The sequence below is a fragment of the Ictalurus furcatus genome, chromosome 3, assembly GCF_023375685.1.
Source record: "Ictalurus furcatus strain D&B chromosome 3, Billie_1.0, whole genome shotgun sequence".
Classification (NCBI taxonomy): Eukaryota; Metazoa; Chordata; class Actinopteri; order Siluriformes; family Ictaluridae; genus Ictalurus; species Ictalurus furcatus.
In genome coordinates this window covers 3144241-3157098 of record NC_071257.1, presented here as the reverse complement: position 1 = coordinate 3157098, position 12858 = coordinate 3144241, and the positions used below count along the sequence as shown (strand labels likewise).

Below are 12858 nucleotides of genomic sequence, written 5' to 3'. Positions count from 1 at the left end.
ATCACACAATGCTGGTGTGCATTCCAATGTGGATTCCTGTTAGTGCTGAACGTTTCAGTCCTGATTGAGATGATGTAGTGATGTGGTGTAAAGTGGTGCAGCTCTCCTACACTGCACCCAGATGATAGCGACCCCCTGCCTAGCGCCATCAATGCCGTCAAGGTTGTTTTTATATTCCGTCACGTAGTTCTGTTTCTATGTGACATTTTTTCACACAGGACTTGATATCTGTTCAGTGCTACTTCAGATAAACATGTTTAAGTAGTATTTATGTTTCTGTATTGTGTTTATATTTTAATGCTAGTAACTGGTGTTGAAAACTGGCCTAACCACCAAAGAGCCAGTGTGTTATGATGTCGCGTGTTGTGGTCCGCTCTGGGCCACAAATCAAAGGCCAATTTCTATTCCCAGTTCACCCCTGCTTGATTTAGTTAATCTACTGGAGACATTCCTTCCACTTTATGAATGGAGTCCTTGTTGTAAACGCTACGCTTTGCATTGAGACTAGAGAGAGAGAGAGAGAGAGAGAGAGAGAGAGAAGGAAATGATTGTTTATCACGGCTCTACCGCAACCGAGAACATTACATAACTCGAACCCCAGGCATGCAGAGTTGTTTAGGGGAGAGCGGTGTCAGGTGCGATATTCTTTGTAAACAAAAACAAACAAACAAAAATCAGCTACGCGATTAAATAACAGGTTTGCTATTCTGGGTCTAATCCTGGCGAACCAAGCTAGTCCAGCAAGGTTGTTTAAGGATATTCACCCAATCTGATATGTTAATCAGTACCTCATATTCCCGGGATGCAAACACGGCTAGTGTGCTTACACCTGTGCGTGTAGCGTGAACAACCGGTTGTTTTTTTTTAGCAGCACAAAAGAATTTCCCCATCAGCCATCAGTTAGACACACATTAACCTGACACGCTATTACACAGCTATTTTTTCACGTCTGTCCGAGTGAAGCGTCAACTCGACGGAGAACTCAGAACCACACGGTCTATACGCCGTGCACTTTTATTTGAAATTTCAAAAGGGTAGAGGTTTTTTGGTAAGGGTGACATACTGGTGTCTCTCAAACTAGACTCAAGTCTGTTAACAGTTAAACAGGTCAAATCATTCAAAACCACGGCGATCTGTCTCACGCAGGAGTGACTACAGACATGTGTCTGAGGTCTTGGTGTAAAACTTGAACGAGACCGTTACGCAGGGACCGGTGTCAACTCGGGTAACGCGACTGAAACATAACCTAACATGTACATTCTGAAAGGACGAGAGACGGATATGGAATGCAGTGTTGGAACTAACTTGATCCTAACGCCAGATTACAATCCCGAGAGAAAACCCCAGGTCATTTTGAATCAGCTAGAAGTAACGTTTAAGGTCGTGTAGCAGACGACCCAGAATTAGCCAACTTAATGTTCATTTATGTACAAATTGAACAGCATTTTTCTCACCAGAAATACTCACCAATCTGTCGACTTTATTACAAGAACGTCTGACTTCTTTCCCCCTAGTTTAACATCAGCATACTCCTTTTTTTTTTTTTTTTTTTTAATTTTTCTTTGGACGCTAACATTGGCTAGGAAGCAAAACTACACATTAAGACAAACATCGTCTGCCTAACGTCTAGCCGACACAGAAAACATTCATAAACGAAGTACGCTTTTCAGCATAGTAGTGTCTGTTCGGTAGGTTTGTTAAATATGGTCAGTATCTGATACGCTAGCCAACAAGCTTAGCGCTGTCCATTAACAATCAATCACCTACTTTTAGTGCTGGTCAATTAAACTGTAATAAATTTAAAAACTAAGCTAGTTTGATATAGTATGCATGTAAAACATACTTGATTACTTTTATAATGACTCTTACTGCAAAATAGGACTTTTGACAGTTAATTCTAGGGATCTTTGGTTCAGTCGCTATTCTTTTGTAGGTAGACTTAAAATAATAATAATAATAAAAAAGAAAGTAAGTACACCCCCTACATTTATCACACTTTCAAATCCATATAATTAGAATGAGGTGTTGATGACCGGGTGCCTATGATTAGAACAGGTACAGGTCAGGGAGTGCAGATGGAACCGGTCTTATTTATACCCCTCTCATATCTAGTGTCTGGTTTTAAATGTGCTATAGAGCTGTGTGGTGTCATCATGCCAAGATCTCAAGAGTTCTGTAAGGCCTTCAGACACAAAGCTTGTGGAGGCCTAGGAGTCCGGCAGGGGACTTAAAGACCTCCAAGGTACTTGAAATGCATCATTCCACTGTAAGGAAAAACAACAAGTGGTGCAGAGTTCAAACGACTTTCAGTTTGACCAGGACGAGCCGTCTCAGCAAATCCGGCCAAAGATCAGATGCGCGAGAGAAAAATTCCCCAGGCTGTTGCTATCAAAGTGCGTGTTTCTAGAATCAGAAACAAGCCTTTATGAAATTTCAGTTTCCAATGAACATCACGGCAAAGACCAGAACTTTTACAATAATGTGCTCTGGAGGGACAAATCAAAGATACGAGTTGTTTGGCCAAATCGGACCAAACAGCTTTTCAGGAGAAGCACCTCAGACAGGGGACAATACTAACTTCTGAGGCAAAGCGTGTACTTACTTTTTCCACAGAATAATATCAATGCATCTATTGATATTTCTGTTGAAAAAAATTGATTGGACAAAGTGAATTTATTTATAAGCACTGTTTCAAAGTGGTTTCAAATTTTCGCTTTGTAAATACTTCTCAGTTGCCATGGGGAGTACTTGTGTTTGACTGTAGAAAAATAAAGCATGGGAAGAAGGAGCAGAGACCTTTGGTGCCTCTCATGGGGGAAAAAAAATTAAAAAAAAACAAACAAAAAAAAAAACAACCTTTGTACAGCAGTCTATATTTGGACTCTTACAAGAATGAACGGAAAACTACAGGACACATCCACAAGACCCAGCGCTTCATGAATTTACAACTGACCACTCTTACAGGAAGTAAGTCTTTACACAACAGATACATTCTCCCATCCTGTTGGCCTCACTTGCTAACCGAAAGCAAGACACGAAGAGGCATCTTGCATGCCGGTAAATTACACTCATCCAATACAGGCATGACGAAAGCACGGTGGTGACTGATTGTGGAGTCACTTGTGTCCCAACACTAAAACTATTTGGAGAGAGGAGGAGGAGGAGGAGGAGGAGGAGGATGTTGGGAATTCAGCAGATTACAAGCATGAAGATGACTTGCGATACTTAGAAAACTGCACTGCTGTCTGTAAGAAACATTTATTGATTGCTTGACATACAAACCAGGCATGACAACATTTTCCACTATCGAAAATAGATTTAATTTGCTAACAGTACAAAACACCTTTATAAAAAAAATAAAAGAAAACCACAACTCACGTATTTATAAAATACAGCTGCGTAGAAAAGAAGCCAGAAGGCTACACTAAAAATGAAGCATATAAAACTGCACACCTGTTTAAAAGAAACGGTAACGTTAAACCTTTTTTTAAAAAAAAAAAAAAAAAAAAAAAAAAAAGCTTTCAATAACATTCTTTCGTTCTTATAGAAAATCCCTCAGAATAAACATATTTGGTCCATAATTTCCAGGTGGTCTGGACAGCACGTGTGCTGGGCGATAAAGTGAACAATTCAGCATGTACACCGGTCTAGTCTCCTAAGCCAAACGAAAGGCTTTTTGTTGAAGGGGCAAATGTGCTTTATGGGTTCCTGGAGCATAAATTAGGGTCCTGAGGGAATGAACAGAAAGATGAAGGTGAAACTTTCTTCAGGAAAAGCAGGGGGGGGGGGAATAGAAGGAAAAGAGGGGAAAAAAAGGGGAAAAACCTACTTTTTAGTGGTTTCACTTTCATCCAGTCAGCAGATCCAAGACCGGCATCTGTGAGACGGCGGAGAACAGAAAGGGGAAAAAATTAATAAACTTTCTACTTAATACTGAACTCAGATCTACGACTTTACACCAAGCAATGCAACTCGTGCTTATTTAAATGACTTATTTGATCTATTTTTAGAGTGAAAAATGCTAATTAGTATTTTTATTATACATAAGCTCATTTAGTGGTAACTTTTTTTTTTTTTTTTTACTTTTAAATGAACTCTATTTAAAAAAAAAAAAAAAAAGGAAAGGAAAAAAAGGTTTTAGAGCAAGAGTTGCATGTATTAACTTTTATCTAGATTTTGAATGTGTTCCTTATATTTTTTTTTAAAAGCAAAAAAATAAAATAAAAAAAAAATTCAAAACAGTGGTGTTGAATAAAAGACATTTAGGTCAGATGTTACCTTTTTTTGTAGCGCTTCCTAAGCCACCTTTTTTGTAGCGCCTCCTTCCCGATTTTTGTTCTTTATTTTTTCAGCCCAACGAAAGTCGAGTAAGCCTGCAAGTTTGCAATCTTCTTCACACTACACAACATTTATCCGAGTATCACGTTGGCCACAAGATGATGGGGAGGGGGGGGGGGGAGCTTTTTTTTTTTTCCTCTCTCTTCCTTAAATAACACCGTATACATTTTGATGTCCAAGCCCAAATGAGCCAAAGTCTACATTTTGTTTTGGTGACTTGTTCGTCAGTGTAATTTTTGATCATACGTTACCTTCTTTAAAACAAAAAGGTATTTATTTTACTTGGCAGGACTCACCTCACGATCCTTTTCGATAAAAGAAAAAGATGGAGTGAGCAGTACGTTTTAATAAACATCAGCACTTCCCAGGGAACGCTGGTGCAGCTTCCAAGGAAGTCCCCCGTTTTGCTGTATTGTGTATAAATCATTGAGTTGAAAAATTAAAGTAACACACTTCACTTCAGTACACAAAATATTGGGGAGAGGGGGGGTGTCTTTCGTATATTAGTTCTTTTTTTATGGTTTTAAGTTCACTGTGATACAAACAGGACAGTCTATGAAGAAGAATAAAATAATTTAACAGCAACTTAATTTAAAAAAAAAAAAGTTAATTGAATCTAATTAGCAACGGTTTATACACAATATTTTTTGACATCCACTGAACAAACGGAGTACATGTTGGATTATATCTGCATGCAAGTTTTTCGTGACATAAAAGAAAACTAGTTAGTGAATGGCATTTATGTACTGACAGCTAGAAGAAAAGCAAAAATACCAGGTTTTGTTAGCTGGAAAACAAGACTGCGCTTTATTGACTGACATACTACAGAAAGACAGGTTTAGTTCCCTATTTAGGCAACGAACACAAGGATTTAATTTTTTGTGAAATGCAAAACTATAGACAGCAAAAATAAAAAAAAAAATAATAATAAAAAAAGATTAACCATAGGTAACTTATATACAATTTTAAATTGGCCACATGTTTCCATTACAAAAAAAAAAAAAAGGAGAAAATTCATAACCAACGGAATTTGATTTATTATTATTTTTTCTTTTTTGAACAAAATACTACGCCGGAAATCGAACATATTGTTTCTCCAGAGAAAATTCAGGATTCTGTTAAACTCGTTCAAACAGCTCACATTTCTATTCCTGTCAGTTTAACGTTGGTGTTTAGTGTTGGGTTTGAACAGCGCCTTTTAAACACTACTGTCTTTTTCAATTTGAAGCCTTTCGGCGAGATTTTTTTCTTTTCTTTTTAAAGGATCATAATACTCAGTCTTTTTTTTTTTTTTTGCGCAAAAGTCAACTATTTGTAGTCAGAATTCAGGCTTCTACATTTTACCCACAATAATTACATATTCCAAAAAAAAAAAAGAAGAAAAAAAGAAATATATCAGCAAGCATACTGCACAAGCCAACAATGCAAAGAGGAAGCGCTAAAACGAAAGTCCTAAGTGAGCATATATATTCCTTAATCTAACTACAAAAGGTTGTTTTTTTTTTTTACCAGAACATTAAAAAGGAGGTGAACATAAAGAATAAGACAAAATAATAAAAAAAAATGAGGACAAAATATCTAAAAATTACTTTGAGCTGTTAAAAGGAGTTACAATTGGAGGCAGTTGCCCAGGCAACCAGAGCGAGCGACACGTCTCAGAATCTTCCGTACGGGTGTTCGCGATAGTTTCCTTTATTCTGGCGGGCAGCAGGAGCTTTGCCTCCACCGCTACCCCACGCAGCACCTTCCCAATCGTCCTCAGCTACAGGGGAAGAAGAACAAAAAGAAAGAAAAAAAGGGGGGGGGGGGGTGAATTTCTTGGGGTCCCAAACACTGAGATGTATCAATTGTTGGGATTTCTTAAAAATAAAGAATAATGCAAAAAGGGTCACACAAATTGGGGGGGGGGTTCATCTAGACATTGATGGGAAGTTTATCTCTGAGGGGAAATCTTATTTCTCCAGTCATCAGCACTAACAATTAGACTGAAAGCTGTCTCTTTAGATCTGCATTTTTCAGCTACACCTCATTTACAGCCGTGATAAATATTTTAAGTTGAATGTTTGGTCCACAAAATAACAAAAGTAACATAAAATGTGCTGACAAACGGTAATGCAACACTTCAGGGCGTGATGTTTACAGGAAAATAAACAACTTAAAAGCCTTCCCACACTGTCGCTCTTTTTTCTAGAACACCCGATCATGTCCTTCCTGACATGGGTGGATGGATGGATGTTAATAAGCAGTATAACGTGTATACCGTTGTCTTACCGTATGACTCGTAGTTTTCCTGAGCCTCACCATGACCGTAGTCATAGTACTCAGTTTCTCTGTATGGAGGAAAAAAATAAAAAAAATAACCAATTGCTATTACGGCGACAAACAAAAACAAGATTCTTTCCATCGTTCCTGCTAAACACCCATAAAGTACATAATAAAATAAGGTGCTGGGTACCTACCCCTGTGGTGCTGACTGGTTGTAATAGTTTTCATAACCTTCATATGGAGTTTCAGCGTAGTTCTCGTCATACGACTAAAGGGAAAACGAGGTACTGTTTAACGAGGGATAGTTTAAACATAGCATGAACACTGGGTACCGTGCCTACTAACCAACAGGGTGGAAAATAAATAAAAAAGACTGTTTATACATAAGTTATAGTTATATTTGAACGCTGAGCATTGATTTTTAAAACCAAGGGTAGCAGAATACGTGCATGTTTGTTGCGGGTCACGAAACCGTATTACTCACGTATTCCTCGTACGACTCTTGGCCTTGATGCTGCTGATGAGATAGCGAGGGTGCAGTTGCCATCCTCTGAGAGGCAGTGGGGGGTCGGGACCGTCCCGCAGCACCTCCGCGGTTAGAGGAGGAAGAAGGATGTCCGCCCCGGCCTACGGGTGCTCCCCTACCTGCTCCACCTCTTCCTGGGCCTCCTCTGGGGGCACCGCCACGAGGGGCGCCACCACGTGGGAGCATGCCACGACCCCTGTTGGGAAAAATAATCAGAGTCAGCATACCGTTCTGATCGCAGTGCATGATTTCGTTATCGAAGATGTTAGGAAAAATAATACATACTTTCATATCGTCCTTAAGAATTAAATTTGATCTGTTAGAAAGAACTTGTACCTGGCTCCGGGCATGGGAAGTGGTGGGCCGCCACGGCCCCGGCCAGGCCCTCCGCGGCCACGAGTGGGGGCGTCCTGAGCACCGTTCAGATACCCGACGTCCATGAAGGGATCCTGGTGCATCTCGTCCATGTTGTCCACCTGAAACGGAGCGGAAAGGGCGCTTACAGCAAGTACAACTGTGTAGAAGTCTGGCATCAACCTGATCCCTTCTAACCGATCAAGCAAAGAGACGAATCGTTCAAGGCGATGACGGAGTTTGTTACAATGCATACTGATTTAGTAGATTAGAATCCGAAAACTGAATCTTAACTAGTTCAGCTTAACCGACGAATCAAAAAACCATATCCTTCGGAACAAACCGTTATAAAATGCAACTTACAGGCACGAGGAACTTCTTGACCTCGTCCATAGCGTGAGCCATACGCAGGTAGCATTCAGGGATCGGCGCAAACACTTCGATGTACACGTGCAGCTCCATGGACAGATGAGCGTATTTGGGCTCCCCTCCCTTCCTCAGCTCTTCTTCCTAAAAAAAAAAAAATATTGAAATAAATGAAAAGCACGAGTAACAGACTATTAAAATACCGGCTTCATATAATTAAAAAACACAAGACTCTACATAGGAATCCATAATTAACATGGCGCATCTAAACACTGACACCTAGTGGCTGAAATGAAACATTAAGGCAATAATCTGAAGACTGAGTCTGCCATCTGCGGTTTCCGTGATGTTCAGGGCTGATACCCGAGGAAGGAAACCGGATCGCGCACTCGTCTGTCGGCTCACACCGACCTTACGCGTGTAACTTCCCCACACAAACAGTTTTCCAAGAGCAGCTCAGCATCCTCAAAATGAACTGCCGTTTTACCCAGGTGTTGGTGTTTGGCCAAGAACACACTGGTAGTAGCATGGTAGGGCTTTACTGACTTGCGCACCCGGTTATCAAGAATTCCTACTGAACACAATACGTTCAGTTCACCCAGCAGGACTAGAAAGATAAAATAAAATAAAAAATAAAAAACACATTAGGGGATTTATTACCTTGTTTTTGTCCCTCATGGAGCCCTTGCCCAGGACTGAAATCTTGGCTCCGGTTTCCTCCTGCAGTCTTTTTATGGTGCTTCCCTGGGGTCCGAGAATCTTCCCAACAAAGTTGAACTGTAGGACAAAACGAGAAGTGCCGCCTTATAAACCAAGAAGAAAGCCAGCCAAAGGTTAAGGCTCTGCTCCAGAGAAACAATGCCGAGAACACTAGAGAGCCTAGTTCTTCTATATGCTCTCTCTATATATAATCTATTGCTACGCACTCACCCGAGGGTACTGTTTGACAGGAATAAGCACTCTTTCCTTCACCCGCACGTTTTTGGCGGTGAACAGGTCCAGGTACGTCTCGCCGTCTTTTTTTGGCTCGCCTTTCTGGATCCGTTCGATCTCTGTAAAACACCACAGTGCAAAAGCATCATGCACGCTGCTCTACGACTCGGGTATAAGGCCCAGCTCACTCTGCGTTGTTTTTGGCTTTTAAAAGTGTATTCGTAATGCTGTTCAAAAATCACCCCATCGATGCGCAGCAGGTTTTTAATGAAAGAAGAGCGTCTAACCACACATTACAGTCAACAAATCCCACAAACATGGCTGTGCTGTGGCTGAAAACTTGTAACTCACCAAAAGTATCCTGGATCCCCAGATCAATTTAAGAGGATTTTCAAAAACGTACATTTAATTTTTCACGCTAAGAAAAATAATCTACATGGAAGCTGTTGTGACAGGTCAGGTGCTTGTGATATTGTGGTTCATCAGTGTGCATGAGTTCACTTTTAATAAAAACAAACATGCAGTACATGTGACTTAACATTCACCTCTGTTATACGTTGATACTTTCCATCTGAATAATCAAAACCAACCATTTCACACACAAACATGTAAGGGCTTGTTCATGCAATAATACATGCAGTATTTTCTCTCAAGTCATTTGAGGCACACATGTAACTTGTTCCCATAAATAACACTTAAATTAAATTAAATAAACAACAATAATAATAATAATAATAATAATAATAACAAAGAGACCTTAAATGCACAAAAAGCTAATTTTGTACTCCATCGTGTTATGATGTGCATTTCCTTTTACAAGTGCACCAGGTACGACTAATCCCTCCCTTCATTTCCTCAAGATTCTAATCAGAATTAGAAATATGAACTCCTTGAACTGCTCCAAGGATCTAACCTGGCCTGTAGCGTGTATATAAAAAACGACTTAACCGGAAGTCCACCCCCCTGCTACACAAACAAGCGTTCCGGGCCGGAAGCCACTTTTACAAACTGGGTTTCTCATCCGCGTTATACTTTTGTCCTCAAATCATGGCTTATACCATTATTGTGTAATCGTATTTTAGATATTCTGTCTCATTTGTACAAATAAAACAATGAAAAAAAAATCGGCTATTGCACTTTTAAGGGCTGCGCGCGTGCATGAAAACGATTAAAAAAATAGATTTACCGCGGAGCTCTATTTTTTTTTTTGGATAAATCTACACAAGGAAGATTTATTTATATATAAGTAAATAATATAAATTATTATTATTATTTATAAAACGTCTCAAGGCATTTGAGTTGCGTTATTTACCCCACAGTTCTTTGTTCAAGCCCAAGCTAAGCTAAGCTTTGTTGACTAGCCGGCCTTGCTAGCGTTAGCACGCCGCTCCCACGTTGCTAGCATTACCTAGCAACAGCGCAGCAAATTCAACAGGTTTACAACGCTGATGAACTCAATTAACGCACACAGACCTAAACATGAAGCGCAAACAAGGGTGAAATAACCGTTATATTTCCGACCTGCAGTGAGCAGTTTCATGGCGTGAGTGAACGACGCATCCAGGCTGTCCTTCTCCGCCAGCAGCTCGGGCAGATATTTACTCTCACTCTCCATGTTGGGATTGGTGCCGTTGTTGTTAGGTTTCTTTCCTTTGTTGTTGTTGTTCCGGTTGGCGTCCATGAAGCCTAAATATGAACGACTGCCTGTAATTTAACACTATTACTTTCGACGCGGAGAAGAAGCAAAGATTCCTGCAGCTTCTCGAACGAAAGTATGGTTACCGCCGTCGACGCGTTTTTTCCCTACCTGTATTTAAAGAAACCCCACCTACAGAACGATGATTGGTTCTTCAAAAAAACGAAGCCTATGATTGGATAAATTATGAAGCAACCGCCAATCATAGCTTGGAAGGCGGGATTTTGCCTCAATCTAACCCCGGAACAGGAAATTACGTTATAGAGGGGGGAAAGCGGACAGGATTATCCATTGTTGAGAAAAATGAGGCATTAAACATGGCGGCTGTCATATAAAACGTCTTGCTGCGTACAGAGCGTCTGATTTAATGACCTTAGAATGGAAAATTGAGACTGATTACAAAGTGTAGTGTGACTCTTTTGCTAAAATAAAATAAAATAAAACAAAAGACTTAATAGAAAAAGAATATCCAATCTTATAATAAATATGACACGGTTGTTTATATGTAATGAGGAGAAGAAGGAGAAAAAAAATCACACCCCGTTATCCACTTAACTCTTTAACGCATGACGTTGCCATATGGCAACAAATAATTTATCTCCAATTTATATATTTTATATACAGTTTGGGGGTTTCCCTCAATGACGCAAAACTACTATTTTCCTGTGTAACTGGCTTTATCTTTGACATGACATTTAAAAAAAAAGGAGTAACTGGAATCTCATACATTTTGACTATATACTTTCCATATTTTTATTACTGGAAAAATTAAAGTCTTTGTGGAAATGTAATACCTCATTAATCCAGGAAACGTGGCCCGGCTGCCAAAACACCCGCATCCCTAGTGGTATCAAATTGGTACACCATCTTCACCAGTTGGTGGAGAGGAATGTTTTAAGAAAATAACGCACCAGTAAGGCAATTCAAACATCTCAAATATTTACTGAAAATGAATTAGGAGAATGGAAAAATTACTACCAGCTGGCCAGGATGGTCTACTGGTTTGACCATGTCTGTCTGTCTGCTTTAGCAGCTGGCCAGACTAACACAATTTTCATCAGGAATGTCAAATGCGTTAATGAATAAATCCCACAATGCACTGAAAGGGGTTCGTATCCCAAAAGTGCACAACAGATTGAAAGGAACATTAAGCAGAGTACCATTAAAAAAAAAAAAAAAACCAACAAAACAAAGAGTGCGCTCATATTTACTTTACATGTCCAGATCAAGTCACACTCCCTCTTTCACAGAAGAGTGGAGGATATTATAAGAGCAAAGGAGGACTAAATCTGGAACGGGATGTTCAGCAAGGACATATGAATACAAACCTTTGGCCATATAGTGTATTATTGCACAGTATTGTGGTACAGTAGCTTTGTATACCCTGGGTGTTTTTAGTATTTACAACTCTTTTTTCACACCGGTACAGAAAAGTAGATATGTTAGTGGTCCAGATAAATCCATTACACTTCAGCCATTAATGTCACAAACACATTAATAAAAAGAAACTTACTGTGCTTGAATTGGGAACTATTCTTTCCAGAAATAATAAAATGCCAGTTTTACAGTTCACACTGAAATCATTTCCCCTGCAGCTGTTTAAATGAGTAAAATATGTTTAAATATAATGAATCACCACACACAATGACTTAACACAAACGACCTCCTAGAAACCCAGCTGGGTCAATAATCTGCCTGTACTGCTTATGTGACACTGCAAACTGTCCCATCGATCACAAGAGAAGCACGGGTTATTTCGTGAGAGTCGCCTGCTGTGATTGCGCTTCTCAAATACAGCAACACAAAAGATGTTCCAGGTCGATTGTGCTCGGTATTGTCTTCCAAAGCAGTACAAATAATGGTCATCAGAAAAAGTTGGCACACAGCGCTGATCAAGCCTGCACTTAAAGTCGGTGTTCAATCGACTGAAAATGCATATAGCTATAAATAATACTTAATTTTTTTTTATTTAATTCTTTTAATTTAAATTATTTGGCAAAAATATATATATAATTATTATATTTTTTTTTAATAAACGCAAGCAAGGATTGTTTTTATTTTGGAAGGATAATTTTTTAATTTGAAGAGAGGGAGACAGAGAGAGGGAGAAAACACAATGCAGTGTCAATTCTGTTTTGGCTTCTGATTGCATCTACATCGCTTCAAATTATTTTTAAAGAATAAACATTGCTCACTAAAGAGACATTTACATTGACATTATATTTTCGCCCAGCCACAGCCCACTACTGCTTGAATTATTCCATTTAAGGGGAGTAGTTGGTAATTTGTTGCCGTATGGAAACAATGTGCAATGGTGGAAAGTATCATATAGTCAGAAAATAATGTATGAGATGTATGTGATTACAATTCTAATTACAGC

The 12858-nt window shown here is 39.3% G+C and overlaps 1 protein-coding gene across 3 annotated transcripts; it reads right to left on the bottom strand.

Moving 5' to 3' along the window:
* Positions 1-3244: 3244 nt before the first annotated feature.
* Positions 3245-10602, bottom strand: khdrbs1a (KH domain containing, RNA binding, signal transduction associated 1a). Of its 3 annotated transcripts, none has more exons than XR_008385506.1 (11): positions 10304-10602; positions 8780-8901; positions 8510-8626; positions 7847-7993; positions 7466-7605; positions 7088-7325; positions 6798-6871; positions 6610-6668; positions 5928-6100; positions 3830-3877; positions 3245-3728 (listed from the first exon to the last, which is right to left on the bottom strand). XR_008385506.1 is itself a non-coding variant. In XM_053620395.1 (9 exons), the coding sequence occupies exons 1-9, from the start codon at positions 10461-10463 to the stop codon at positions 5994-5996; spliced, it is 1164 nt and encodes a 387-aa protein (XP_053476370.1). In that variant the 5' UTR covers positions 10464-10601; the 3' UTR covers positions 5117-5993. The 3 variants fall into 3 exon arrangements, 1 of the variants encoding a protein (XP_053476370.1); XR_008385507.1 differs by having other exon boundaries at positions 5951-6100; XM_053620395.1 differs by lacking the exons at positions 3245-3728; positions 3830-3877 and having other exon boundaries at positions 5117-6100; positions 10304-10601.
* Between the last annotated feature and the right edge of the window lie 2256 nt (positions 10603-12858).